This window comes from Vitis vinifera, chromosome 4 (assembly GCF_030704535.1).
Source record: "Vitis vinifera cultivar Pinot Noir 40024 chromosome 4, ASM3070453v1".
In the NCBI taxonomy this organism is placed as follows: domain Eukaryota; kingdom Viridiplantae; phylum Streptophyta; class Magnoliopsida; order Vitales; family Vitaceae; genus Vitis; species Vitis vinifera.
The window spans coordinates 2,557,959-2,584,316 of record NC_081808.1 but is presented as its reverse complement, the minus strand read 5'-3'; the positions used below and the strand labels follow the sequence as shown (position 1 = coordinate 2,584,316).

The 26,358-nt window shown below is 33.4% G+C and overlaps 4 protein-coding genes across 6 annotated transcripts; 1 reads left to right on the top strand and 3 right to left on the bottom strand.

Annotated features, from left to right (window-relative positions):
• Positions 1-378: 378 nt before the first annotated feature.
• On the top strand, positions 379-9,495 carry LOC100261159 (uncharacterized). The gene is made up of 8 exons (XM_010650170.3): positions 379-660; positions 767-881; positions 1,422-2,680; positions 3,334-4,952; positions 5,180-5,310; positions 6,813-7,660; positions 8,429-8,541; positions 9,038-9,495. The coding sequence occupies exons 1-8, from the start codon at positions 628-630 to the stop codon at positions 9,402-9,404; spliced, it is 4,485 nt and encodes a 1,494-aa protein (XP_010648472.1). The 5' UTR covers positions 379-627; the 3' UTR covers positions 9,405-9,495.
• Positions 9,496-10,453: 958 nt separating this feature from the next.
• LOC100247379 (uncharacterized) lies at positions 10,454-13,734 on the bottom strand. The gene is made up of 4 exons (XM_002283505.5): positions 13,610-13,734; positions 12,525-12,643; positions 11,714-11,928; positions 10,454-10,912 (listed from the first exon to the last, which is right to left on the bottom strand). The coding sequence occupies exons 2-4, from the start codon at positions 12,612-12,614 to the stop codon at positions 10,612-10,614; spliced, it is 606 nt and encodes a 201-aa protein (XP_002283541.1). The 5' UTR covers positions 12,615-12,643; positions 13,610-13,734; the 3' UTR covers positions 10,454-10,611.
• Positions 13,735-15,608: 1,874 nt separating this feature from the next.
• On the bottom strand, positions 15,609-17,430 carry LOC100266365 (uncharacterized). 2 transcript variants are annotated; one of them, XM_010650169.3, is made up of 4 exons: positions 17,279-17,430; positions 17,060-17,182; positions 16,093-16,307; positions 15,609-16,011 (listed from the first exon to the last, which is right to left on the bottom strand). In XM_010650169.3, the coding sequence occupies exons 2-4, from the start codon at positions 17,147-17,149 to the stop codon at positions 15,741-15,743; spliced, it is 576 nt and encodes a 191-aa protein (XP_010648471.1). In that variant the 5' UTR covers positions 17,150-17,182; positions 17,279-17,430; the 3' UTR covers positions 15,609-15,740. The 2 variants fall into 2 exon arrangements, with proteins under 2 accessions (XP_010648471.1, XP_002281035.1); XM_002280999.4 differs by having other exon boundaries at positions 17,060-17,168.
• A 313-nt stretch (positions 17,431-17,743) lies between these two features.
• On the bottom strand, positions 17,744-19,025 carry LOC100244029 (uncharacterized). 2 transcript variants are annotated; one of them, XM_002280987.4, is made up of 4 exons: positions 18,849-19,025; positions 18,622-18,740; positions 18,319-18,533; positions 17,744-18,226 (listed from the first exon to the last, which is right to left on the bottom strand). In XM_002280987.4, exons 1-4 carry the CDS (start codon positions 18,982-18,984, stop codon positions 17,917-17,919), a joined length of 780 nt encoding a protein of 259 aa, XP_002281023.2. In that variant the 5' UTR covers positions 18,985-19,025; the 3' UTR covers positions 17,744-17,916. The 2 variants fall into 2 exon arrangements, with proteins under 2 accessions (XP_002281023.2, XP_010648469.1); XM_010650167.3 differs by having other exon boundaries at positions 18,622-18,750; positions 18,849-18,938.
• Between the last annotated feature and the right edge of the window lie 7,333 nt (positions 19,026-26,358).

Here is a 26,358-nt window from a genome sequence, read left to right as displayed (position 1 = left end):
AATTAACTCAAATTCAATTTATATATGAAATTCACTTATTTGACCACAATAGAATTTGAGGTTGAACCAAACTTCATTCAAATTTAAATAAATTAATAAAAATTATACAACCTTAACATCCATTTTCTTAAATATTTTATCAAATAACTTATATTTAATAAGTAAAAAACTATTTCATTTAACTAGTGTTCCATAACTTTATAAATCATCAATATATGTATTTGAGGTTTTTTTTTGGGCCCAAGCCCAAGTAAAAATGCAAATCAAGTCGTGGAAACCGTAGAAAATGGGTTTGGATTCGGTTTGGGTTGGGAGCCCGCTTAGATGAAAAATCAAAAGGGCAAAAATGAAATATTAGAAGAAAAAGGAAAAAAAAAATGGAAGCGGAAATTGAATGGGAAAAATACTTCGCTGGAAACAGACATGGGTCTGCATAGAGCTGAGGCAGTGGCAATTGTAGGAGGGAGAGAAAGAGGCGGTGAGGGGTGTGGCGTCAGTGGAAGGGCCGAACCCCTCAATCGAAGAGAGAAGAGGCAAAATCTTAAACCCTAACGCTGCAAGTCCGATCCATCCTTCTTTTACTTTCGTTTCAGAAGTTTCAGATTGAAGCTTTAGTGAAACCTTGCAATGGCTTCGGATGAGAATCCTTGCTGCGCACTGGTATTTTAGTTTTATTATTATTTTTTTTTTTTGGGGAAATGAAATCTTAGAGTTCCATCACTGGTTTCAATGTCTCTGATTAATGTGTTGTCTCGTGTTGCATTAGTTGAAGGAGAGATACTCGAAGTTGGAAGAGAAACGGAATGCTCTCCGGCAAGCCGTGAAGCTTTTGGAGCAACAAATTCAAAAGATTGAATCCGATAATCTCCGTCTTAAGAAAGGTTTTCCGATCTTGCTTATCTCCGTTGTTTTACGTTTTTCCTTTTTTTTTCCACTTTTCTTCAATTTATTATATCTGAACGTGGATTCCAGCCAACATCAATCCGATGAAATTGAATTCCTTATGGGTGTGTTTGGCGCGTGGGGATAAAAATGGAAATGGGATGGGAATGGAGGGGAATCATAATACCTAGTAGAAGAGAGAAATCAAAATCCTAGTGAGAGTAGGATTTGATTTCCGTAACAGGGAATCGTTGATTGCTATTCCCATTATAAAAAACCAATCCAAGTCATGAATCAGTAGGAGATGGAATTGATTTCCCATTCTCTATGTCATCATTCCAAACATGGTCTATGGGCATTGGAATTACCTCATTCCTTTGCTATGCTATTCTTCTAAATATGACATTGACAGGGTATATGTAATTCGCAATGCTGAGTACACATTGGATGATGAGAGAAACTACCTGATTTATTGGGTCTTAATTGGTGAATGTATTTCAATTTGTTGAATTGCATTTTTTATTTTTATTTTTTTGCAGCATTTGAAGAAGAGCACACACAGGCAGAATTTGAGAGACAGGAGAAACTGAAAGAATCATCCCTTAGAGTTTCTTTGGAGAATGAAATCTCTTCATTGAAGTATGAGATCTCATCCTTGCGGCTAAAAGGGGGCTCGGGAACTCAAGATGGAGATGGGGCTGAAAGGGGAGCAGAAATAAATAGACTGAACAAGCTCCTTGAAGAAGAGAGAATAAGGGCAGATTCAGAGAGGAAGAAAGCTGAAGCTGAGAAGAGTAAAGCTGCTGAGGCATGGAAAATTGTGAAAGCTGAGAAGGGTAAGGCTGATAAAGAAAAGAAGATTGCTAATCTTGAAGGGAAAAAGGCAGAGGAATACAGGCTTCAATTGGAGATATTAAAGAAGGAAGCTGATGAAGCAAGGTCCAAGGCAGAAGATGCAAATAAAAGGTGTGAAAGGGAAAAGCAGAAGGCGGCAAAGGAGAAAAGACGTGCAGATGTGGAGATTTCCAAAGCGGAAGAGCAAAGGAAGCTTGCAGAAGCAAATGAGAAGAAGGCCATGGTAGAAAAATCCCATGCTGATCATCTGTCTAAACAGTTGGAAGAGGATAGACAAAAGATTGAGAAATTACAGAAAGAGATAGATGAACTCGTGTCCTCTAGGAAACAAGTTGAGGCTCTTGCTGTTCCACCTGATAAAAGTGTGAATACCGAAACTTCAAAAATGAAAGCTAGGCAACGGTCAGAAAAGATGAAAAGAGAAGCTGATGATGGAAAGTTGGTCATGGAGTTTCTAAAGTCTGAAGAGGTAAACAAGAAAGTTGATGTAGAAAAACAGAAGGTGACCAGAGAGAAGAAACATGCAGATTTGGAGATGGCAAAAGCAAAGCTTGCAAAAGCAAATAGAAAGAAAGCCATGCAAGAAAAATGTCGTGCCGATCAGTTATCTCTGCAGTTAGAAAAACATAGATGCGGGATTGAGGAATTACGGAAGGAGCTAAATGGGCTTGTGCCTTCTGGAAATTTGGCTGAGGCTCCTGCTGTTCCACCTGAAATGGATGTCACAATTGGAAATATGAAGCTTCTCAAGAAAAAATTGAAGTTTGAAAAGATGCAAGTGAAGCATGCCAAACAAATGGCTAAGTTAGAAAAAGATCGTAATAATATAATGCAGCAAGAATTAAGTCACTTGAAGCAGGACTTTGTTCAATTTTCACATCGCTTGGATATGCTGGATATCTGTCTCTCACATAAAGTTGAAGGTACAAACGGCATAGCAAAGGTTGGTTTCCTCGTACAAAGTACTTATCCACAGTGTTTAAGAAAATGAGTTGCAAACATGTCTGGTTTGATGCCATTATGATGACATTGATTTTTGAAAAAATAGCATACAGATTCTGACATTTGTTAGTGTACTTTGCTAACCGAGAAGCAAGGTTGCTGAAGTATTCTTGAATATAGGTGTACACCTGATAACTGTTTAGTATACTAACCTGTTGGGTAGAGCATAAGTTTGCTCTTAATAATACTTCATACTGCATTGTGAGTTTTGTGATTATTTGCAGAAAAACATTTCTATGGTTTATTCACCAAAACTGTCATGAAATGGTCAACTAACATAAAATGGAATTTCTTTCGCTTTCCTTGCCTCTCCCTTCCTCTGGTTTTTGTTTTTGAAGCGTTTTAGACTAAATGCTGCATTCTGGCTCTTAAAGTAAGGTTGTTTTTTCAATTCTTAATGACATTGTCTCTGCCATTGACCATGCATTTCCATGTTGACATGCAGAGAATTTATTGGGTGGTTGCAGATACCTTTATTTTGGACATCTCTGTATACTTGGCTATAAATATAATGTATTTTTCTTTCCTGGGGATCAAAGCATGCACAAGCTTCTGCCCATGGTTTGTTTACTGAATTATTTAAATACTCTGCAGGATGAAGACTTCTCAAACGTGCAACAATTGAACTTGAAGAGAAGACCTTCTGGTGTAGAACCATTTCAGGCATGCCTCCCGAGGGAAAGCAGAATTGTAAATCATTGCTGCACAGCTATAAATTCTTCTGATCTTTTCAGGCCAACCCAAGAACATAATGTACCACTGCTTCCTATATCTGGAGGGAACTCTGTTGGGTCCATCTCAGGTATTGATTCTCAATCAGAGTCTCTGCTTGGAGGCTCTGACCAAAAAATGTTACAGAGTTCTGCCATAAATTCCAGTATGGCATCTTTTTCTGATAGACAGTTGGTGGGCTCACAGGAAAGGGGTGCTTTTTCTGTCACCACATCAACAAAATTAGCTGAAGAGAACTCAAATCCACGACCAACCAGTTCCAGATTTTCTCATGGAGCTACCAAAATGAGGTACAATGGAGAGTTTGCAGTGGTGGCTGAAAATTGTGTCAAGGGTCCTTTTGCTTTTGATGTTGTTGGAAGAGATATTGGGCGTAGTAGGAAGAGGAAGAGGGTTCATGCTGCAGTTGAATCCATTGAAAATTTGCATTCTGAGGATAAAAGGTTGCATCTGCAGGTAGAAGAACAGCTCTCTATTTTGGATGATGAGTCAAAGAGAAACATAAACAAACCATTGGAAGATGGAAGATGTTTGGTTTCTGACCTGCAAGGTGATCCTAATGCAAAGAATGGCTGGTCAAGTAAGAAACCAAGGGTTTCTCATAAAAAGGAAGTGGTTGTAAAGCACTTGTGTCATCCTGACAAGCAAAAAAAGGCAGAGAAACTTGGAACTGAAGACAGTGATGAGGCAAATCCCAGCACTCTAGCATCTGCACTTGCAGGTAATCATACTGGGGCTGCTCAGGGATGCAAGGATGGACTATGTACTTCTGATAGGAGCAATCAAGATGCTTTGCTGAGCTTTGAGGAACAAGTTAATGGGGATTATATGAAATTGCTGGACTTGGATAATGCTGTTGATGAGGCTTTTTATCGAATAGCAATTGAAACTCCTCTATCACCTACTCTTCCTGAGATTGAGATCCATGCTAACCAAGCATATGAAGTAGATAACTCTAATTGTTTGGAGGAAAGTTTTAATGAGATGTTGTCAAATGAAAAACACAATTCAGTGCCATCTCCTAGCTTTGATGTCATCAATTTGGAGATTAATTCCAATCAGTTCAAGTTCAATCTTTCAGATACTTCCCAAAATCCATTGTTGCTTAAGTGTGATTGTCTAGCTGATTCTTTTGAAAAGCCAGAAAATAGTGAGAATGCTATTCATAGTCCTATATATTGTGAGGGAAAAACTTGTTCTAATCAGATTTTTGGATCCAATGCTGAGGAGGGGATGCCAAATATATCTGTTTCTATAAATGAGGGAGCAAAATTTCTTAGTGAAGATGAAGTTGGAGCTCCTCATGATAATATTCCTGAATTCTGTATCGTGTTTTCAGATACCAAGGAGAATAGCTGCATTTCTAGGATATTATGTGCCATCAGGACCTGTATAGCTCACTGCCATTTGGTTTCTCGATCAGATTGGATGGTGGAAGAAATTATGCATGCTCTTTTAATGGAAGTAGATCTTCTGCCCAAGTAAGTGACTCATTGCTGTCGAAGTTGGCACAAGATATGCGCTGTGATGTCAATGCTACTAGAAACTTTATATTTGTCATTTACTTGTGTTTGTTTTTTGATATTGATAGTCTGCATTATCCCCATGATTGACAAATTAGCTTAAATACATGCTTTATGCTATATAATATTATGAAAATTGGAGATGATTTTTTTTTCTTCTTTTTTTCTGGATAAATTTATTTCAGGGAGAAAGCTTGTGTGCTCTTTTCGCTACTATTGCACAACCTTTCTGGAGCTGCGTTAAAGATATGCCAGAACATTTTAACTGGAGAGTCTATCTGCTGCTTAGACTCTTTTTCTGCACAGATAAACACAGGTCTGTCCATTTGGTGCATGATTGCATATTTACATGTCATTATTTTTTTTTTTTTGATAAGTAAGCACACATATATTAGCAAAGGCAAAACGCCGCAAAGCATACAGGGAGTATACGAGGCGACGAAGGCCTCACAACAAAGGACCACAAAACAACCAAAACCCACCAGCCCTCAACTGGAGGCTATCCACTCCAGGAAACCTATAAGGGAACGAGACTCCGCACCATTATACAATTTTGCCCACCCCCACATATTACAAACAAAAGAATACTTAATTTTCTGTATAGCTAACTCCCCCCCTCCCCTAAATGGTAATCTATTCCTTTCCTTCCACACCGTCCAAAAAATAAATAACGGTATGGATCTCCAAATTTTCTTCCTCTTTTTGCCCACAAAAGAACCCTTCCAGCTGATAATCACCTCCTTTACAGTTTCTGGAAAGACCCACTGGGCTCCAAACAGACTAAGAACCATCCCCCACAACACACTAGCCACTGTACAATGAATAAGAAGATGATTTACATTTTCCTCATCACTACCACATAAATAACACCGGTTAGGAATTTGTCATCCTCTCTTTTGAAGCCTATCAATAGTAAGAACCCTCCCCCAAGTAGCTTCCCACGCAAAAAACGCTAACTTGGAAGGAACGTTCTCCACCCAAATGCCCTTTTTGGGAAACAAAGGGGTACTATGGCTGGTCAACAGCCTATATGCATCCTTGACGTCAAACTTCCCATTTTTTCCCCCCTTCCATAAGGCCAAGTCCTCCTCCAAGGTAATTCTTTGACTCCTTAGGATTTGAAGCAATTCGTCAACCAAGGTCAGCTCCCAATCATTGAAGCCTCTAATAAACCTTAGGTTCCAGCCTCCTGGGCCAGCATTCTGGTCCCATAAATCCCCCACAGTGGCACTTTTTTGGGCAGCCACATTGAAGAGTTGAGGGAATCTCCGGGCCAGCTCCACATCCCCACACCAAGGGTCCTTCCAAAACCTGATTTTGGTGCCTTTTCCAACCTTAAGAATCATATTGTTCCAACACCAATCTGCTTCTTTCAGAATCTCCTTCCATAGCCCAACACCAAACACCCCATTTGCTTTTTTAGTTCTCCACCCAAATTCCTCTTGCCCATATTTTGCCACAAGAACACATTTCCACATCTCCTCCTTGGCACGAGCAAATCTCCATACCCATTTTCCAAGAAGGGCTTTGTTCAAATGGACTAGTTTCCTCAAGCCAAGCCCCCCCTTCTCTTTGCTCACACACACCCTCTCCCAACTGACTAGGTGTGCTTTTCTTTCCATACTTCCCCCTCCCCACAAGAAATCTCTTTGCAATTTTTCTAGTCTTCTCGCCACTACCTTAGGCATACAGAATAGGGACAGATATTTACATGTCATATTATGATATATTCTCATGTTTGTTTCCCCATAATGTTGTGGTTTGAATGTTTTGTCTTCAGTTTTCTTACGTTGACAAGTTAACATTCTTATGGTGCAGTGATGTCCAATGTAGAGATGAGAAGCTTGTTTGCAAAGTTATGTCATTTGGATGAGCTACTTAGTCTTATCGAGGAGTTCCTTATGGGTAAAAAAGTTCTGGTGTATAATAATGCATCTCCTGAATCATTCGTAGTATGCGATTCAAGATTCAGCATTCTTGTGGATGGGGTAGATAGAATTATGTCCTTTGAAACAGCTTCAACTCACCAGTTGGTGGCAGGGAGTATCATATTAGCATCAATTTGCACGGCTATTGACCACATCGGTTTTATCTGTGAGGCTTCATATGATATTTTCCGGATGCACAGATCTGATTCTTCATTGCTGCTGACAATTCTTCATGTTTTTGCTCATGTCTGTGGAAAAAAATATTTTACCTTGAGCAATTACTGTTTGATAATGACCGTTATGAAATCTTTAGTTACGATTAGTGAGGGACGGAATTTGTCAATCAAAACTACATCCTGTCTTTCATCTCAGAGTAAGGTTCAAAATGAGTTTCCTCCATGCATCAAATGCCCATTTTCTCAGAATGCAGCTTCTGTGGATATTGTCATATCGCTGCTCTTGGAGAAGCTTCAGGATTATGCCATTTCAGATGCTGTGGATCAAGAGCTAATCAAATCAGACAAGTCATTGAATTCTGGATCCCTGTCCAGCGAGGATAAAGCTGAAAAAAAATCTCATCTACAAGAGGCTTTCTGTGTTCACTCAATGAAATGTGACATGCCTTGTTGTTTTAACGACTTTGTGATGCCTGCAATTCAGTCAGGATCTGATTTTAACAGAACGTTGTGCCACTTCATTGATATCCTGTCATTGGTGGAGCTTGTCGCCAGCAGTATGGTATTAACTTTTTCCCTTTACTGGATACCTTAGTATTTGTTTCATTTTTCCTTGTTTTGGTGTGCTTATGTTGCTGGGGTGCAGCTACCCATAGCCTTCCCACGGTGCACTTTGCTTGACTAGGCAACCATGGAATCATGGTATTTATTATATTCTGATAAGATTTTCAAAACTTTGAATTTCATATTAGTTTCATGTCTAATTGTTTTTTTTTTTTTTTCCTTTTCAAATTCAACCTATTTTCTGAAGGCAAATTCTAGTGTTTCAATGATGTTTAGAAATTTTTGAAATTTTGCTCTGTTTTCAAACAGATTTGAGATTCATGAGAAAGCAGAAGTTAAATATTGGGGATATAATTTGTGTTGCAAATCCTTCAGTTTCTATTTCAAAAAATGTAGATTTCAAATTGAGTGCTATAATATGGAGTGTTAAATTAAGTAAAATTTGACCACAAAATGAAAGATACAGAGTAAGGTAGTATAGGTTTTCCCGTGAATAGCCAATGGAAACCATTTGAATCTTTCTTTTAAAAATAATAATGCACGAGGAAAAATTCTCTGAGCTTGCTTTATCATTTATCAGTGTAAGAAGGATGTTTCATGGATTTGACCCAAATGAATATGTATGTCAATTATAATTTTTGTCACTGTGTGTGTTATATCTTTCTCATACATGGTTTCCCCCCAGTTTTCTGTCATGGTAAATGGTTTTATAATATGGCAAAAGATTAGTATCTGACTTTATAACCATTTTCTTATTTACATGCAGAGCTGGGAGTGGACATGCAACAAAGTTGTCCCTCGCCTGCTGAAAATGTTGAATTTGTGTGATATGGATGACACTTCTGCAGCAATTGTCATTCTTCTTGGCCAACTGGGAAGGTAAAGTATGATTTTGATTTGGCATGAATAATCACTGGTGCTAGTTCTTGATTATTGTCTTTGTAATGGGGATCACTGTCAACCTTCTAAATAAGGGTAGGGGCCTTGGTATCTGCTTGGTGTTTGTTGAAGATTTAAAGCCAAGTGGGTGCTTAGCAGGAGAGTTTCGTTGTCTAGATCTTTGGACCAGATATAGTAGGTCAGACTTTGTGGGTGACCCATGCATACCCTAGCAATTTGGCACATATACAAAAACAATTTGAACCACCCTGGTTCCAATATATATGCACATTATTAGAACTTTTGAACAGGAGTAAAAAAAATAAATAAAAATTAGAACTTCCATGACTCACCCAACCTACTCCGTTTTATCATCTATGTGCCAACGGCCCAGTGGCAACAACTATTTGAGTAAATACCATTTTATCATGTTCTTGTTATTCCAGCATGTTCTAATATTTGCTTTAATTCAAATAATCTTTGTTCTAATATTCAGGATTGGAGTTGATGCTGGTGGGTACGAAGACACTGGGGTTGAGACTGTCAGATGTGGATTATACTCTTATCTCTGCAAGATAATAACAAGGAAAACCTGCCTTCCTCTTCACATTTCCACCATCACTGCTTTGCTTGGGCTTCTCTCGGTTGAGTTGAAAGAATTTGTTCAGACTGATGTGGTGGATCTCCCAGACGTCACTAGTAAGTCTGCTCTTGTTCATGATATAAGGAACTGTTTTTCTTCGCTGAGCAAGGAGCAACAGTCCTTCTCAGTTAGCCTTATCCAGTCCTTCGATGTTCATAAGAATGAAAATGCTCAATGTAGTTACAGAATTGGACATCTTGGTACTGCTAGTGCACTCTGATCCAAATTTTTAGTAGGGATGTTGCTAGCAGGTGCTTTTTTTAATTTCAATATACTCAGATGAGCATATGAAGTTCGCCATTTTTGAGAAAGTTGTTTTCTGGTTGTTAATTGTTTTACTTGCATGTTCTTTCTTCGTTTAGTAGAGCTCCCAAACTCTGAACCACACTTACCTGCTGCTGCAACTCTGCTCCAGTGTAAGAGCTGAAAGGAGAGGAGATGATGTGGTACATGACAAATGGGCAGTGGGCATTTCTTTAAAAAGAATCCTTTATATTTAAATATAAACCAAAAAATGTACTTTTGATAATATATCATATAAAAAAAAATTATCCATCAAGTTATTATTCAAAAATCCTTAAGGTTATGTTTGGTTCTGGAAAATATTAAGGAAAGAAAAAAATGTAAAGGAAAATAATTTTTTCATGTTTGATTGTCCTATAAAAAATATCAAAGAAAATAAAATATAATTAAAACTAATTAAAAACTTGTATATTTTAAAATTATTTAATCTTTATATTGATGAATTAAAATAAAGAAAATGGATTTAAAGTAACAAAAATAATAATTTATCAACTTTTAATCTATTTTTTTATTTTCTTTCACTTTTTCTTTTTTTTTTTATTTTTCTTTTGTATTTTATTTTCCTTGCATTTTTCTTCAAATTTTATGGGAACCAAACATAGCCTAAAGAAATTCTACGGATTTTAAAAATATTATAGGACCTTTTTAACCCTTTTCAAAATCACTTTCCAACGAGCCGTATGAATCCCACCGTCTAATGGGAAATTGATACTCGTATAGTCATAGCCCACCCGCAAAACTTTACAACCTGTACAAGCGGATTCCGCAAGTTAGACAGCCAGTAATAGAAAGCAACGGAGTCATGGACCGCAGACAAAGTGAAGCGTCCACTATCAACAAATAATCCCAAAGTAACTAGGTGAGTCTTTGATAAGAAAGGGATCGCATGGGGGTGACTTCAGAGAACCTATGAGAACAACTTGTAGGATGTGAACCCCCATGCCCTGGTAGGAACGGTGAGGAGTGTGAACAAAACAAAGATATTTCGAAACATTTGAGGTCCATTACATAAGTTGCTTCATTGCTAATAAGTGGGAAGTATACTAATAATATGTGAAGGAAACGTTTCCAACCCAAACAGAAAGAAGACATAAGTTGTTATGGCCATCAGGATTGGGGACATTTTAAGCAATGCCCTTTACAGGTACATTTGAACTATATTCATTTGTGAGAACCTCGCTTTGTTCACCCTTAGGGTCCTTTTCCACTGTTTCAAAGTAGTCCTCTCGCACATTGTCAGCTAACATTAGGGAAACCAACCAGAAGAGGGAAGCATCGAGGGCTATGAAGGCACCGCCACCAAGGAGACCAGTCTTGGCAGTGGGGCATGTAGTGTTCAGGTTGTGATGAACGTTGCGTATCAAGTGAAGTTGCTCTGTGATTGTTGGCCATAACAACATTGCTGCTGCCAATCCAGCCATACCCCTGTGGTTTTATCACCATCAAGAAGACAGAAAACACAGCTTAAATTTACAAATGAAAGTGATTTAATAATCTTTTTTTAGATTTTATCTAACATTGTGTGTGCCACCCCAATGTGTATTGGTGTGAGTTATATGAAGCTTGAAGACAGTTCTTAGGTGTCTTGCTCACATCACTAAGCCTTTTACTAGGGCTCTCTGCTACTTTCAAAGTCAATAACTAAAATCAGGTGAACTTGCAGTCAGTTTTGTTCTTCTAATGTTTACTAGTATTCTACATCAATAAAATCTTTATCTTCTCGGATTAGGGTTTTTCCCAACACCACCAATTTCACTTCATGAAGCTTCGCTACAGCATCATGACTCTGTTATGCAAATAGTTAGTGAAGGGTTTGTGTAGAATTAGCCAATACAATCTTTTTTGTTGCTTCCTTAGTTGGTGGATAATTGGGCTCATGGGTATTAATAAAAGACTATTAATAAAAGACTGCAATTGGTGACAGGAAGATCTCCAAAAGCCTTTCTAATATTCCTTCTCCTGAAAAGCTAGCATTACCATTTCCCTGTTGATGGTTGAAAATAACTTTACCCCTTATGAGCTCTAAAGGCCAAAAATGTATATCCCTAATTCTAGATATTAAACAGTAATTTCCTGGGCTCTTTTTCATTTTGAAGTCTTTTCTTACTCAGAAGAAGTAAACAGGGAATTTTATTAGATTTTCTTACAAGCTTTCTTGTTATATGGCCCTTCTAAACTCTTCAGTGATCAAAATGCAACACAGAAAACTGAGGAAAGTATACTTACAAAGCGATATTGAAGAATACAAGGAAGCTGGTGCTTCGAAACAAAGCAGCTTGTGGAATAGATCTTCCTTTGTACGGGTAAAATAGAGACAAATACCCAGCCACAGTAGATGCAACTAGAAACGCAACTGACAGATACCCCAAGACAACAGTAGGATCCGACGAATATTTGCAAATTACAACACCTTCCCGTAGAGTTGCAGTTCCAGAATCTGGCTGTGGAAACCCAAAATGGAAAGCAAATATAAATTGGTAATCAAGTCCATAGCTATTAGAATGAAAAAAACGCTTTCATGGACAAAAGTAGAAAAACAAAGGGTTTTGCCATTTGCATTCAACAATTAGTGCACTTGCAGCCATCCTTCAGAGCTTACACTCAGGCTATCACCAAAAGCTAAAGATGGTGTTCAAGTAGGGCCAGACAAAATGGAATTATCTACATTTCGGCCAAAAAGAAAAATGAAACCACTATATTCATTGTTTGTAGCTGGATGTCTGTGCAGACATGCCAACAGAAAACCATAACAGAAGAAAGTTCAAATACATATGTACTAGAATTTGGGGAGCGCCAACAGAGACCAAGACATTCAAATCCAACAATCAAGGGATCTCCCAATCTAAATAGCATGTTCTACTAAAGAATTTTGAAAATCTGTCTATCATATGTCCTCCACTAGCTGATTTTAGCTTAAACAGGTCCTTGAAATGACATAAAAATTGATGATCATAAACAATTGTTAAGAAGTTAAGTGAAATCCCGAAACCCTTTCAATCAAATAACATGATATCAAAGGTTCTTTACTTAGGAGTACCTTCTTATTTTCAGCAATTACTCCAAACATGAAGGACAATGTTCCAAGCGTTGCCACAATGATGGACATCTGCTTGATAGTAGCTGCCATCACACCTGAAGAAACAAATTCACAAACACCTTGCAACAAAAAAGCATAAAATTTAGGAGACCATCAAAGAGGATTCAAACGAGAACAATGAAATGGAAAAAGCGAAATCAAAAGGGTTCCAATCAGAATCAATCTTCAAATTCAAACAACTAAACCACTAGTTACAGGCTTACAGCACACAATCCCATGCTTTTAAGATCATATTAGAGCCTTTCCTTCACACAAAAACCTAATAACCCTAAGGAAGCATGGAGGAAAATCCTTAATAGAGCATAATTACCGATCTAAAACAAATTAAATGATAAAAAATCAACATGAAATTCTACAAAACCATACACAGTCTCTCAAACAAAGCAGAATATTTTTCCATTTCCTTCCCTCTCTAGCAATAATCAAGCACAGAAGCATCGCCACCATCAACAATTACATAGTTGGATAACGAAAAACTTGAAGCATGGAGTCAAAGAAATATCAAAACAGATAAAATTCAGGACTAAATATTGAAAAAAAAATATATATTAATACAGATTAAAATTCACTTCCAATTTAAAATTTTTTTTAAAAAAAAAAAAAAAACCCAGAAAGCAATCTATGTGCTAGCAGAATAAAAATGACGAAGAATTTCACTTCAGCTGAATTCAGAGAGAGAAAAAAAAAATCTTTATGGGGGGAAAGATTCCCCAGAGAAAAAAATAACCCAGAAAGCAATCTATGTGCTAGCAGAATAAAAATGACGAAGAATTTCACTTCAGCTGAATTCAGAGAGAGAAAAAAAAAAATCTTTATGGGGGGAAAGATTCCCCAGAGAGCAGATCTTCAGTGGAAAAAAGGAAGCGTACTAGCAAAATAAAATAATAGAATCAAAAGGAAAAGAAAAGAAAATAAACTAGGACAGCGTTTGGCAGATGAGAAAATAACATGAAAATTGAGAATTGAACTAAGAGATATTTTCTGGGCAACCAAAGAGAGGGAGAATCAGTGATTCAGATACTCACTTTTGCTTGTAGGTGGAGAAGAAAGAGGAAAGGCTCATATCCAGTTATACTGAAGTCAACTCACATATATTAGAATTCTAAGGGCCTGTCCTCCACGGGATAAATTATTATTTAATTATATTAAAAAATATTATTAATTTTGAGTCTTAAATTCTCCAAAAGGACCAAAACAACCAATAAAACGACACCTTAGAGTCTTAGAAGTCCATTCCCACCTCGTGGGTTGTTTTTTGATGTTGTGAAATAATGAAAGCAATTTATTAAAATAGTTTTTTTTTAAAAAAACAAATTAGATTATAATTGTCATTTTTTTTCAAAAAATATATTTTTAAAATATTAGAAAACAACTAAAATTTTATTTGATTATAGGATTTGGAAACCGTTTTAAAAATAACAGAAAAGAAAATATTGTTTGGTGAGATAATAGGCTTTATTTAAAAAAAATAAGAAATTATTTTAATAAATTATATTAAAATATCAAATAAATCCTTATATTAAGACTTTTTTTTCCAAATTTTGATATAAAAAATTTAAAATTAATTTTAAAGTGATAAAAGCTATCTTAAAATCATTGAAACATACAAAAATAAATAAATAAACTTTAGAATTTGTTTGACAGAACCCTATGAAGTATCCTCACCTTAAAAAGTGTTTTTGAAAAAAAAAAGTCAGACGTTCGATAAAATTTAGAAAATACTTTTAAAAATCTAAAAAATTATTTGTAGTATTGAAACACTTTTTTTCTAAAAACACTTCGAGAAACTAGTTCTAAGGCAAAATAGTCTTCTTATAGAGAAAAAAAAATATAAAGTTTAACCCCTTTGCAAAACTTATGTTCAAACTAGGCCACGTAAAAAAAAAAACCATGCCATAAAAAAATATTTTTTTTTTTTCAAAATTTAAGTTGAAACTTCAATTATTAACTAATATTTTATTTTCAAATTGAAGTCATAATTAGTAAGTGGCTTCATTTTTAACTAAAACCTTAATTATCAATTGAAACTTCAGTTTTGAATTGAAAGGAGGAACGAGATAGAGAGAATGAGGGAAAGGTGACGAAAAAGTGAAATAAATTAAAAAAATAAAAAAATAAAAAATTATCTGGCTAACATGGATCCAAATAGGCTAATTTGCACATAAGTTTCAAAAACAGTTCAATCTCCACATTATACTTACAATGAAGGCTGGTTTGACCCAAAAAGAAAAAAAGGAAAAACATGTGGGTGGAGCTCTTGTTTTATATAAAAGCAAGTGATGCCTTCAGTGAGCCTATGACCATGAGAAAAACCTCGTCTATAAAAGTGAAAAAGAGTACACTTAAAGGGAAGGAGGTATGGGTTGCCTTCACCTAGTCTCATTCATGTGCCCATAGTTATTATATACCATATAAAAGGAAAATATTTTGATAAATACATGATTTGGACAGTTTAAATATATGATAAAGAATTTGAATAATGAAAATACTATGCTATATACCTTATGATAAAATTGGTAAAATCTAAACTCCTCTTTAGGAACTATTTTTAAGATTGGTTTTTTGAATCTGTTTTCAGGGTATTTCATAGAATATAATTTAATTGTTTTAACTCTTTTTTTTAGAGCATTTAAAAAAATAATATATAAGTATAAAAAATATTAAAAATAAAGTAAATATTATCTTTTAAAAATGTAAGAAATATGTTACAATATTCCAAATTTCTAAACAAACTTTTTCTCTATGGGAAAATTATTTGAAAAAACAATTCATAAAAACTATTTTTTAAAACCTTCCCAAACATGTCATAAACTTTCTGTCTTTTGAACAGTCTAGTCTAATAAATGGCAAATCCATCAGTTTTTTTCCCCATTGACTTAAATAAACACCAAGCTGATTCCAGCTAATGATGAAAAAGACAGGCTGCTCCAAGTCTTGCTTTTTCCTTCCTTCCATGGATGACCAAAACCAGAAATTTAAGATTTGATTCACACCCCAGAAGGGGAGAAAAAAAAGACAAAACAATCTTGCTTAACCCAAAATTCAATATATTCCAACCCATTAACTCAACAGAAAACAAAAGAGAATCAAGTCCCAAATTCCTAATCCAGAAGTTGATAACCCAAGAATGATCAAACTGGCCTTTTTGTCTTCTCTTCAAACCTGGGTAGTGGTCACCTGGCCATACCCATACCCACCTTGGGGATCCATTTCTTCAAAGTAATCCTCTCTTACATTGTCTGTTAGCATAAGGGAAATCAGCCAGAAGAGGGATGAACAGAAGGATAGGACCCCACCCCCACCAATAAGGCCAGTCTTAGCAGTGGGGCACTCTTTCTTGAGATTGTCATGAAGATTGTGGACCCGGTGATGTAGCTCTGTCAATGTTGGCCATAACACGAAGGCTGCTGCCATTCCCACCAAACCCCTGTGGCATGGTTTCATAACAACATGGGAAAAATGAAAATGAAGGAAAATTCAGAGAGGATGGTGAGAAAATTATGCTTACAGGGTAATGTTGAAGAAGATAGTGAAGGTGGTGTTTCGGAATAAAGCGTTGTAAGGAATGGATTTTCCTTTGAAGGGGTAGAAAACAGAGCCCAGCCCAGCTGCAGAAGATGCAGCTAGAAATCCAAAGGAGAGAAAGCCCAAAAGAATGGTGTGATCTGACTGATACTTGCAAATAATCACACCTGTCCCCACAGTAGGAGTTCCAGAAGGAGGCTGTGGAAAACATGGAAATTATATCAAATTCAAGATAAAATTGATACCCAGGAGAAATTCTGAAGGGGCTTTTGTTTCTGTTTTTGTTTTTTGTTTTGTTTGTTATTTTTTATTTTTTTTTTTTTAGTCTTTTGCTTTGATTTCACTCTTACTGAAGAGTTTCCTCCCATGGAGTATGGTACTACACCTGTTCACACAGAAAGTTGCATGAAGTAATGCAAGGATTTTTAATAATCAGTACTTGCAATGGTGGGAAAGGAAGCAGAGGGGTGGATGGATACTTTTGAAGTCTTTCATTATAATCAACAAACAAGTTGAAATTTTCCAAATGGATTGGGAAGTCTTAAAAAATTATTGAACTTTTCCCTTTTTGAAAAAACAATTTTAAAAAAATTGTTTTTGACAGTTGCTTTTGAAAAACACTTTCTACTTTTGTATGATGTAAAGTTCCCAATCCTTTCTCTATATTTTAATTTGCTCCTCATGGTGTAAAACCAGCCAGAAAGACTATGACCCCAAACTGAAAACAGTTTTCTATCCTTTAAAATAGAAAAATAGTTTTTGAACTTAGAAAACACCTTTGAAAACAGTAAAACTATTTTGAAAAACAGGCTTGCACCAGCATTGGAATCTTCAAATTGATAAAGAAATATAGAAAAATTGATATTGAAAAGATAAAAATGCATCTCAAAACAAAAACTGACAACCCTGTAAGCAAAGGAAGGAAGGGTGAGGAATCAATAGAAACAAACCTTCTTATTTTCAGCAACAATCCCAAATATGAAGGAAGCTACACCTAAAGCTGTCACAATAACTGACATTTGTTTCATGGTAACAGCCATCTTCTACCCCCAAATCCCCCTGCAGTCAAAACACTGATAACCCTATAAATCTCATCCATCCATGATCCATACATGGCATGGATATTTTCCATTCATCCCCGTCATTAGAAAAAGAGAATAAAAACCAACCTCTCTTGCTTCCAGTCTGGCCTTGAATATTCAATCACTGAAAGGTTTGAAGGAATAGAAACAACAGAATAGGCACTGGGGAGTGGGGATGTCCCATATCAATGTGGACTGTACTCTGTCTCACTCCCAAACAGACCCCACAATTGTAGGTCCACTTTGATTTATTTTATTTTACATAAATTTGGATAATTATTCTTTGAATAAAACCTTTTTCCTTTTGGGTTCAGGGAAAGTTGACAAAGACAAAGGAATCCTACCTGTTTTTTAGCCTGAAGAATGTGATTAACTTTGACTTGGCATTAAGGCATTATAACTTATAAGGCAACTTTTATTTTTCTTTTACTTCCAATAAATAAATAAAAAAACCCAAATCAGATTTATACTTAGCTATTTAAAAAATTGCAGTAAAGCCTGGTGTTCATCTCTGATAAGTATAGATACAGGCACATCATGAACCATCATAAATAGAAAAACACAACTTTCTTCTTCATTTAAGCATAACTTACACTTAAAAAATGGAGATTATAGTTCTATATACAGAACTTGGGAAGGGAAACAGAGAAGAAAAGGCAGAGGGATCACAGGTAGATTGATAAAAGGCATAGCTGGTGCATTTTCATCATGAAGATAGTGGCATTTTAAGCCATAACCCCTGTAGTTACATTTCCAGGGGCACCAGCATAATCATCAAAAGGGATAACTTGGCCATCACCCCTATAATCTTGATCTACTTCTTCGAAGAAATCTTCCCTTACATTGCCAGTCAGCATGAGACAGATCAGCCAGAAGAGGGAGGAATCCAGAGCAAGAAATGCCCCACCACCAAGCAGACCGGTCTTGGCGGTTGGGCATTGAGTTTCTAGATCATGATGGACATTCCTAGACAAGTGGTAATGTTCTGTGACTGTTGGCCATAGCAGAAAAGCAAACCCCAGTCCTGCTGTAGCCCTGTCATTTTATCAAACAGTTCAGAGAAAAAATAATGAGTAATATGAGATCTGAGAAAAAGCAGAAGAATCCATGGTAAAGATGATACTTACAGAGCAATGTTGACAAAGATTACCCATCTAGTGCTCTCCAGGAAGGCCCCCTTTGGAATAGCCCTACCCTTGTAAGGGTAAAACAGAGACAGAAAACCAACCGCAGTCTGTATAACAGTGAAAACAGTAGCCAGAAAACCCAGGGCTACAGTTGGAGCAGATGGGTACTGGCAGATAACAACACCTTTCCCTGGAACTGGGGTTCCAGCAGGAGGCTGTGGGAAACCAGAAAAGGGAAATGAAATGGGGTTATTCCCATGTTTGGTTGGGGAGAAAATATAAGAAAAAGTAAGGGATTATTACCTTCTTGTTTTCAGCAACCACACCAAATATGAAGGAAACCAAGCCCAAGGCTACCACAATGGTTGAAGTCAGTTTAATACTCACTGCCATTGCACCTACTGCAGAAGCCAACCAACGCCCTGTGAATTGCTACAAAGACAAACACAGAAAAACCCATGAATATGCTGAAAAAATTTCATTACTCTCTCCATCATCTAGAGAAAAAAAGAGGCAGACCCATGTCTTACCTCCCTCTAAGCCACAGGAAATGGGGGGAGAGAGAATGAAAGAAAAAGTTGTGAATCTTGAGAATCTGAAAAGAAAAAAGAGAGGGATTAAATAAGAAAAAACAGCATCAAAGAATCGGTTTGGATTCAGAATCATGGCTGGAATCTATGCCCATAATGGACATGTTGTTGGCTGTCAATGGTCGGTATTACCTATTATGTTCCAAGTCCACCTGTGTAAAAAGAAAATAAATAATTTACCAATTTTAGCTATTAATTCAATTTTAAAGCATTTTTGTTTTTTTTATATTTGTCAGTTTCATGAAATTACTAAAAATATCATCTATTCCTCTTCAACCCATTAATGAAAATTAATGGTAACATTTTTTTAACAGCTATTTTTCTTTAGAGGAATGGGAAAAGAATCAAAAACTTCCTATTTTTCCTAAAATTAATTAATTCAGATACCAAAAACTCATTGATGGATAGAAATAGAATACTGGCAATTGGCTCTTTTCACATGTAGGGTGATGATTGCAGCATCTTTTTCTTATTTTTAATTTTTGTATTTTTTTTTTGCCTTAAAAATAAAAAAATCTCCTTTGAAATGTGACATAATTCCAAGTTTAAATAATTCTTTTTTTCAGAATAATATTTCTTATAATAAAAAATAAAAACCCATTTGTATTTTACCATATATGATCATTGAAAATCTTCTTAAAAAAATATTGATTCAATTTTTTTTTCAATTTCATATGAACTTTTTTTATATACAAATTATAAATAAAAATAAAATTAATCATATATTATAAGACAATAAAAAACTTTTAATTCTTGCTATAACATGAACTAGTTATAAGGATTACAACTTGGTCCTGTTAATAAGGATGATGGTTAAACTAAGCTTAACCTGAATTAAGAAATAATTAATCCAAATTCAATGCAACCTTTTTTTTTTTTTTTAACTTGAATTGAACTCGGGTTGATCAAGTTAAACTCAAATTTATTGAATTAAATTCGGGTTTATTTTGTGAGACTTAAGTTAATTGAATTGTATAATTCAAAATTCAATGATTTAAAAAAAAAAAAAAAATATATATATATATATATATATATATATATATTTATATTAAAATTTAAATAATAAATAACATAAAATTTCAAGATAACAATAAAAAAATTGAAAATAAATTTATATAAATATTTAAAAAAAAACTTATATTTATTTATACTATAAAAGCTGGAACGCAGGTGTTGTTTTGCAACTTTTTTTTACTGTTTTATCCTTCCTTTTTCGTGCTATTTACCAAACTGCCATCCTTCATTGTGAATGTTTTTAAACCTTATGGTCTTCAGATATTTACAATATTGCCATCGTTTCATTTGATACAAGGAGTTCATCCTCTCCTCTCACCTGAAAAAGTCTTTGGGTATAATTTCTTTGTTTGGAAACTCCCCATAAACATTGCATTTATGGCTTCTTGCATCAACTGCTTCAACTCCTCCAAACCCTCTCTCTCCGATTCGCTAAGATCCGCCACTCTGGTGCTCTCCTCCTTGAACGACACCAGATTCTGAGGCACCTTCTTCTCCGACTCGACCCCAGCCACCACCTCCTCAGGCAAGGGTTTTTACTATCTTAGAATTTAAAATTTTTGAAAATAATTTAAATCTATATTTTGTATAAAATATTCTATTTTAATGTTAATATTCTATCTTAGCTTTCTGTTATTTTTATTTTAAAAGAAAAATTTTCAATTTATAAAATTAATATATACATAATTTGTTATACCGTTTAAACAAAAAAATATATAATTCTCTTATTCCATTTTCCCAACCAAAGATATTCCTCTTTTAATAAATTCAAGTACTAATTATGAGGAAAATATTCGAAAATGCAAATATATCAATAATCAGTTAATATTTTGATAAAAATATCGAGGAGATAATTATTCAAAGGTCATGGAAATGATTGAAAATAATAATAAAATAAGTAAAAATATATAAATAAAAGTTATTATAAGTATAATTAACATGGTGAAGGATAATATTTATCAAATTTTTTTAGAAAAAAATATCTTAAATTCCTTTAATATATTTATATTCATTTATTTAAAAATTTAAAAATTGCTTTTATTAAAACTTATTTTTATTATATTTTAAATAACAATATTTTATTTAAGATTTAATTTCTAAAATTTTATTGCAAATATGTGGTGATAAAATTGGGTACAAAATCCATATTTTAACAAATTTTTCGATTTTTCTCCAATTGATTATATTTTGTTTTGTGCATTTTCATCCATGATTACTATTGTAATAAAACTACAAAATTCTATTCAATTCTTGTTTCTTTTTCTTTTTCTTTTTTCTAAATAATTTATTTATTTATAAATAATAAAATGTGTTTGTGTATTAAATAATAAAAAATAAATTAAATATATTTATATTCATTATGATTAATAAAAAACCAAAATTTAAATAATAAATAACATAAAAACTTCAAGATAACAATAAAAAAAATGAAAATAAACTTTTATATATATAATGAAAGAGCGTATGTTAGGATTATATTTTGATACTGGGTTAGGCTTGATTGTTCAAAACCTTGACTTGAGTCTAACCTAAATTAAGCTTAGGTGGAAAAAATTTAATTCAAGCTCAATAAAAAAAAAATGAAAGTATTTTCTAAGGCTACTCAAATTTCCAGTTTGATTATGTAAATCTCTGCAAGTTGTGATCATACTAGTTATTAATCATAATATTTTATTTTATATATTCTTTCACTAATATTTATAATGAAATTATTAAAAAAAAAAAAATTTCACTAAACCACTCTAGGTTTTATATTTTAGTATAATTTAAATCACTTAAATTCTAATGTTTTACATCTATATTTTTACTCATGATCATGGACTCCACTTAAAGTCATAACATATATACTTTTATGTGATATGTAAATTTTAAAACTACCAAAAAGGTCTAAAAGAAAATTAACATGTATATAATTAAAATTTAATTAATAATATTTATTTATTTAAATTAAACCTCAAAATTATACTAATTAAATTCATAAAATAATATAAAAATTAAATTAAAATAGTATGCCCTTTTTTTTAAATATAGATTAATTCTATTCCTAATTAATCCTATTTAAATTTTTTGTTAATATATTCATTATAATTTACTTCAAATGCAAATTAAAATCACTAAATCATGTTAAATAATAAAAAATAAATTTATTTTATAAATAATTTAATTAAATTTCCTTATTAAATATATTAATCCTAATTAATCTCAAATGGTTGTTAATAGAATCCGGAGAATCAAACAAAAAAATATTCGAAGTTTAGAGAATAACCTTTCTATAGGAAATCTAAACACAAGAAACATTCAAATAAAAAATAATTTAAATAAACAGGGCCATGTGCCATGTTTGATTCTATGATTCCTAACAAGGAATCATCAAAGTTATTGTGTCTAGCATCTCTGAGGCAGACACAAACTGGTTTATTTAACCCAAGTTTGGTTAAAGGTTTGATTGTGGTTCTAAGGTTGGGATAAAAGTTTGACACATGGTTTAAACTTCCTAAGAACCTTTGAAGCTGGGTTTTGTCCTTGATTTTATCAGGGAACATACTTCCAAATTCTATTGATATTTGAATAGGCTTGATAGTCCCTTGGTAGATTTCAAATCCTAAAAATCTAATCCTAGTTTGGAACATTTTAATCTTAGGGGCAGAAATAACAAGACCATTTTCTTTTACAATTTTTTGAAAGGTTTCTAAATGTTTGAAATGCTGTTCCAAATAATTTGAAAATATAAGAACATCACTAATGTATACTAAGGAGAAATTAGTTTAGGGATTGAAAATGTCATTCATTATATTTTGAAATTATGAGGGAACATTTTTCAAACCAAAAAGCATTACGTTCCATTCATAATGCCCAAATGGAACAGTGAATGCAGTTTTATATCTATCTTTTTCATGAAGTTGAATTTGCCAAAATCCAGACTTCATATCAAAATTTGAGGAAATTGAAGCATTATTCATTTGAGAACCTTATTCAAAGGCTTGTAATTTATAACAAGTTTGGAAGCACCTATTTCAATCTCCGAAGGTTTTTGAACATAGAAAGCAGCACATCTCCAAGGAGATTGGCTATTTCTAATAAGATTTTTATTCAATAAATCTTTAATATCTTATTTGCAATATTCAAGTAATTGAGTATTCATTTGAATAGGTCTTGCCTTGGTAGGTATTTGAGTTTCATCAAATCCTTCCACATAAGGCAAAGAAACTTTATGTTTCTTTCTATTCCAAAAAACATTAGGAACAAAAGAACATAAATCTTATTCAAATTGTTTTTTAATATTTTCAACTTTGATTCGAATATCTTTATTTAAAAGATTTTCTTCTATTCTTTTATGATGTATCTATTTTCCTAGAAATTTGATTTATTGTTTTTTCTTTTGAATTAAGTTTATTTGATTATCAACAGAGTTTAATTCTTTTATTTCTGGAGTATTTAGAAATAGAAACAAATTTATTGGTTTTCAAAAATGGTTTTGATTCCTTCTTTATCAACAGTTAGAGGATATAGAAGGCTCAAGAAAGGTGTTCCCAAAATCATTTATTTGTTCATGTCTTTGACAAGAAGAAGAGAAATTTTATAACAAATATTTTTGTTACAAACATGAACATTTGAAACTTTGTATTCTACTTCAAGGGCTTGTTTGTTTGCACCAACAATTCTTTGTAAAGTTTTTTCAAAGTATTTTGAGGGAATCGATCCTTCTTGAATATAGTTAATATCAGCACTAGAATCAACTAATGCGATAATATTTTTTGAAAAATCAGGCTTGATAAAAATTCTTATTTTGATGTGTCATTTTTGCCTAATCATTTTTGTTATAGCATTTACAAACAATTGAGAAGATTATCCCTCTTCTAATTGTTCTTCATCTTTTGTTTCTTCAATTTTATTTTTTCCTTCTTCTAAGACTTTCAGTCCTAAATCTAAATCTTCCTTTTGAACCAACATTGTATTAATTTGAAGTTTTATTTCACTTATCTCATGTTGGAGGTCTTGTACAGACTTAGGTTTACTAGAAAACTTATCTAACACAATTTTTAAGTTGTAGTTATTATTGTTTTCTAGACTCTTTTGATTACTTTGTTTTTGGATTTCTAAGAATTTTTTAAAGTATTCTTTTTGAAGATTTGGATCAGAAATATTTTCTATGACTTCTATGAGAAAACTATTTTCACTAGATATCATATTAACTTGATGGATTTGACAAAGACAGTTTTCTACTCAATCACAAGATGATTGGGAGGACGAACTATTTGAATAATTTGAAGAGTTGTTTTCAAGCAGAAGAAACTAATTATCACTAAACTCGGAGAACTGGCTGGATGAATCAAAATCTGTTTTGATAAGATTTATCATTGGCTTCTTAAGACGTTTTCCTATGTCTAGGTCAGCAATGATTTCTTTTACTTTGCAATTGGGAATTATATGCCCTTTCTTGCCACACTTGAAACATTTGATATCATCCTTATCTTTATTTTTAAAGGGATGTTTTTGATATTTTTTATTTGAATGTTTCTTGTGTTTAGATTTCTTATAAAAAGGTTATTCTCTAAACTTTAAATATTTTTTGTTTGATTCTCTTTTCTTTGATTTATAAATTTTTTCATGTCTAGCTGAAGGAGGAAGAGGAATATCATACCCATATTGGGCACAAAATGATCCTAACTCAATTATTCAACTATCAAAAAATAAATTTTGGCCATTGTTTCATGCATTCAAAAATTTCAAGAAGATGTTTTCAACAAAAAATTTATTCTTCGAGTGGATTGTAAAAGTGCAAAAGAAATTCTTCAAAAGGATGTTCAAAACATTGTTTCAAAACACATTTTTGCAAGATGGTAGGCTATATTGTTTGTATTTGATTTTGAAATCGAGTTTATCAAAGGAGATTCAAACTCTCTCCTTGATTTTCTTTCACGTGAGTTTTTATAGGGAAAATGAGCAACCAAAGGCCTAAAGCTACAAAAACTTTAAAATCTTCATATGCTTTGCCTCAGGCCCATCTGGAAAAGCCCAATTCTCAAAACCCTAATAGATTCCAGGTTCTTGGAACTTTTCCTCCAATCCAGCCCAAATAAACTTTTGCTCAAAAGGCCTCTTCAAGTCAAAGCCAACCTTATATGGATAAAGTCCAATCAAAATATGATGGAGATGACATCTATGAATGGAATATAGATGGAGTTAGTGATCATCAAGTCTTGAATATTCTTCAAGAAATAATCATAGTCTCCATAACCTACAAATCAAGAGGAAACCTTGATCCAACAATCTGCTTTCATTTGATCGTAGGATTTACTGGACAACTCAAAAGATGGTGGGATAATGCTCTCATAGATGAAGAAAGTAAATTCATTCAAAAAAGTGTAGATGAAAGTGGAAACCCTAATGCGGTCCATACTTTAATATATGCTATAACCAAACACTTCCTAGGAGATCCTCTTTCCTTTCAATCTCACTTATGATTCTTTGACTTATGGACAACTAGCAAATTTTGTTAGCCAAGAAGCACTAAACCTTTGTTCTTTGGCCAAGGTTAATGCTACCATAAAAAAGGACTTCAAATTTGCCAAGAAAGAGTTAAGATCATTTTGTGTCCAATATGGGTATGATATTCCTCTTCCTCCTTAGCTAGACATGAAAAATTTTACTGGGGCCGACTCCATATGCCAAATCGGATAATGGAGATTTTATTTTGAAAATATTGTTTGAGTATGCCACCATATCCTAAATTAGAGGCGTCCGTCTCTATGATAGGAAAGGCCTCAGGGAGGATTCCTAAACAATGAAGACTCTTAACTTGAATTTTGACAAGTTTGACTATGTTTGTGTGTTCCTGTGTCCAAGGCTTTGGAGTTTTCTTAAGGAAAAAATTTAATTCAAGCTCAATAAAAAAAAATGAAAATATTTTCTAAGGCTACCCAAATTTCGAGTTTGATTATGTAAATCTCTGCAAGTTGTGATCATACTAGTTATTAATCATATTATTTTATTTTATATATTCTTTCACTAATATTTAGAATGAAATTATTAAAAAAATTTGTTTTTCACTAAACCACATGTGGGTTTTATATTTTAGTATAATTTAAATCACTTAAATTCTAATATTTTACATCTATATTTTTACTCATGATCATGGACTCCACTTAAAGTCATAACATATATACTTTTATGTGATATGTAAATTTTAAAACTACCAAAAAGTCTAAAAGAAAATTAACATGTGTATTATTAAAATTAAACCTCAAAACTATACTAATTAAATTCATAAAATAATATAAAAATTAAATTAAAATAGTATGCCCTTTTTTTTAAATATAGATTAATTCTATTCCTAATTAATCCTATTTAAATTTTTTGTTAATATATTTATTATAATTGACTTCAAATGCAAATTAAAATCACTAAATCGTGTTAAATAATAAAAAATAAATTT

What these genes read in the sequence shown, in the direction of transcription:
- LOC100261159 (XM_010650170.3), top strand. Translation starts at nt 628, where the DNA reads ATGGCTTCGGATGAGAATCCTTGCTGCGCACTG. An exon ending in AGAATCCTTGCTGCGCACTG is followed by an intron (nt 661 to 766) that starts GTATTTTAGTTT and finishes GTGTTGCATTAG; the next exon opens with TTGAAGGAGAGATACTCGAA. An exon ending in CTTCTTGGCCAACTGGGAAG is followed by an intron (nt 8,542 to 9,037) that starts GTAAAGTATGAT and finishes TCTAATATTCAG; the next exon opens with GATTGGAGTTGATGCTGGTG.
- LOC100247379 (XM_002283505.5), bottom strand. Translation starts at nt 12,614, where the DNA reads ATGGCAGCTACTATCAAGCAGATGTCCATCATTGTGGCAACGCTTGGA. An exon ending in TAATTGCTGAAAATAAGAAG is followed by an intron (nt 11,929 to 12,524) that starts GTACTCCTAAGT and finishes GGGTTTCCACAG; the next exon opens with CCAGATTCTGGAACTGCAAC. An exon ending in GTATTCTTCAATATCGCTTT is followed by an intron (nt 10,913 to 11,713) that starts GTAAGTATACTT and finishes ATAAAACCACAG; the next exon opens with GGGTATGGCTGGATTGGCAG.
- LOC100266365 (XM_010650169.3), bottom strand. Translation starts at nt 17,149, where the DNA reads ATGGCTGTTACCATGAAACAAATGTCAGTTATTGTGACAGCTTTAGGT. An exon ending in TTGTTGCTGAAAATAAGAAG is followed by an intron (nt 16,308 to 17,059) that starts GTTTGTTTCTAT and finishes TGTTTTCCACAG; the next exon opens with CCTCCTTCTGGAACTCCTAC. An exon ending in ATCTTCTTCAACATTACCCT is followed by an intron (nt 16,012 to 16,092) that starts GTAAGCATAATT and finishes ACCATGCCACAG; the next exon opens with GGGTTTGGTGGGAATGGCAG.
- LOC100244029 (XM_002280987.4), bottom strand. Translation starts at nt 18,984, where the DNA reads ATGATTCTGAATCCAAACCGATTCTTTGATGCTGTTTTTTCTTATTTA. An exon ending in TTCCTGTGGCTTAGAGGGAG is followed by an intron (nt 18,741 to 18,848) that starts GTAAGACATGGG and finishes AGCAATTCACAG; the next exon opens with GGCGTTGGTTGGCTTCTGCA. An exon ending in TGGTTGCTGAAAACAAGAAG is followed by an intron (nt 18,534 to 18,621) that starts GTAATAATCCCT and finishes GGTTTCCCACAG; the next exon opens with CCTCCTGCTGGAACCCCAGT.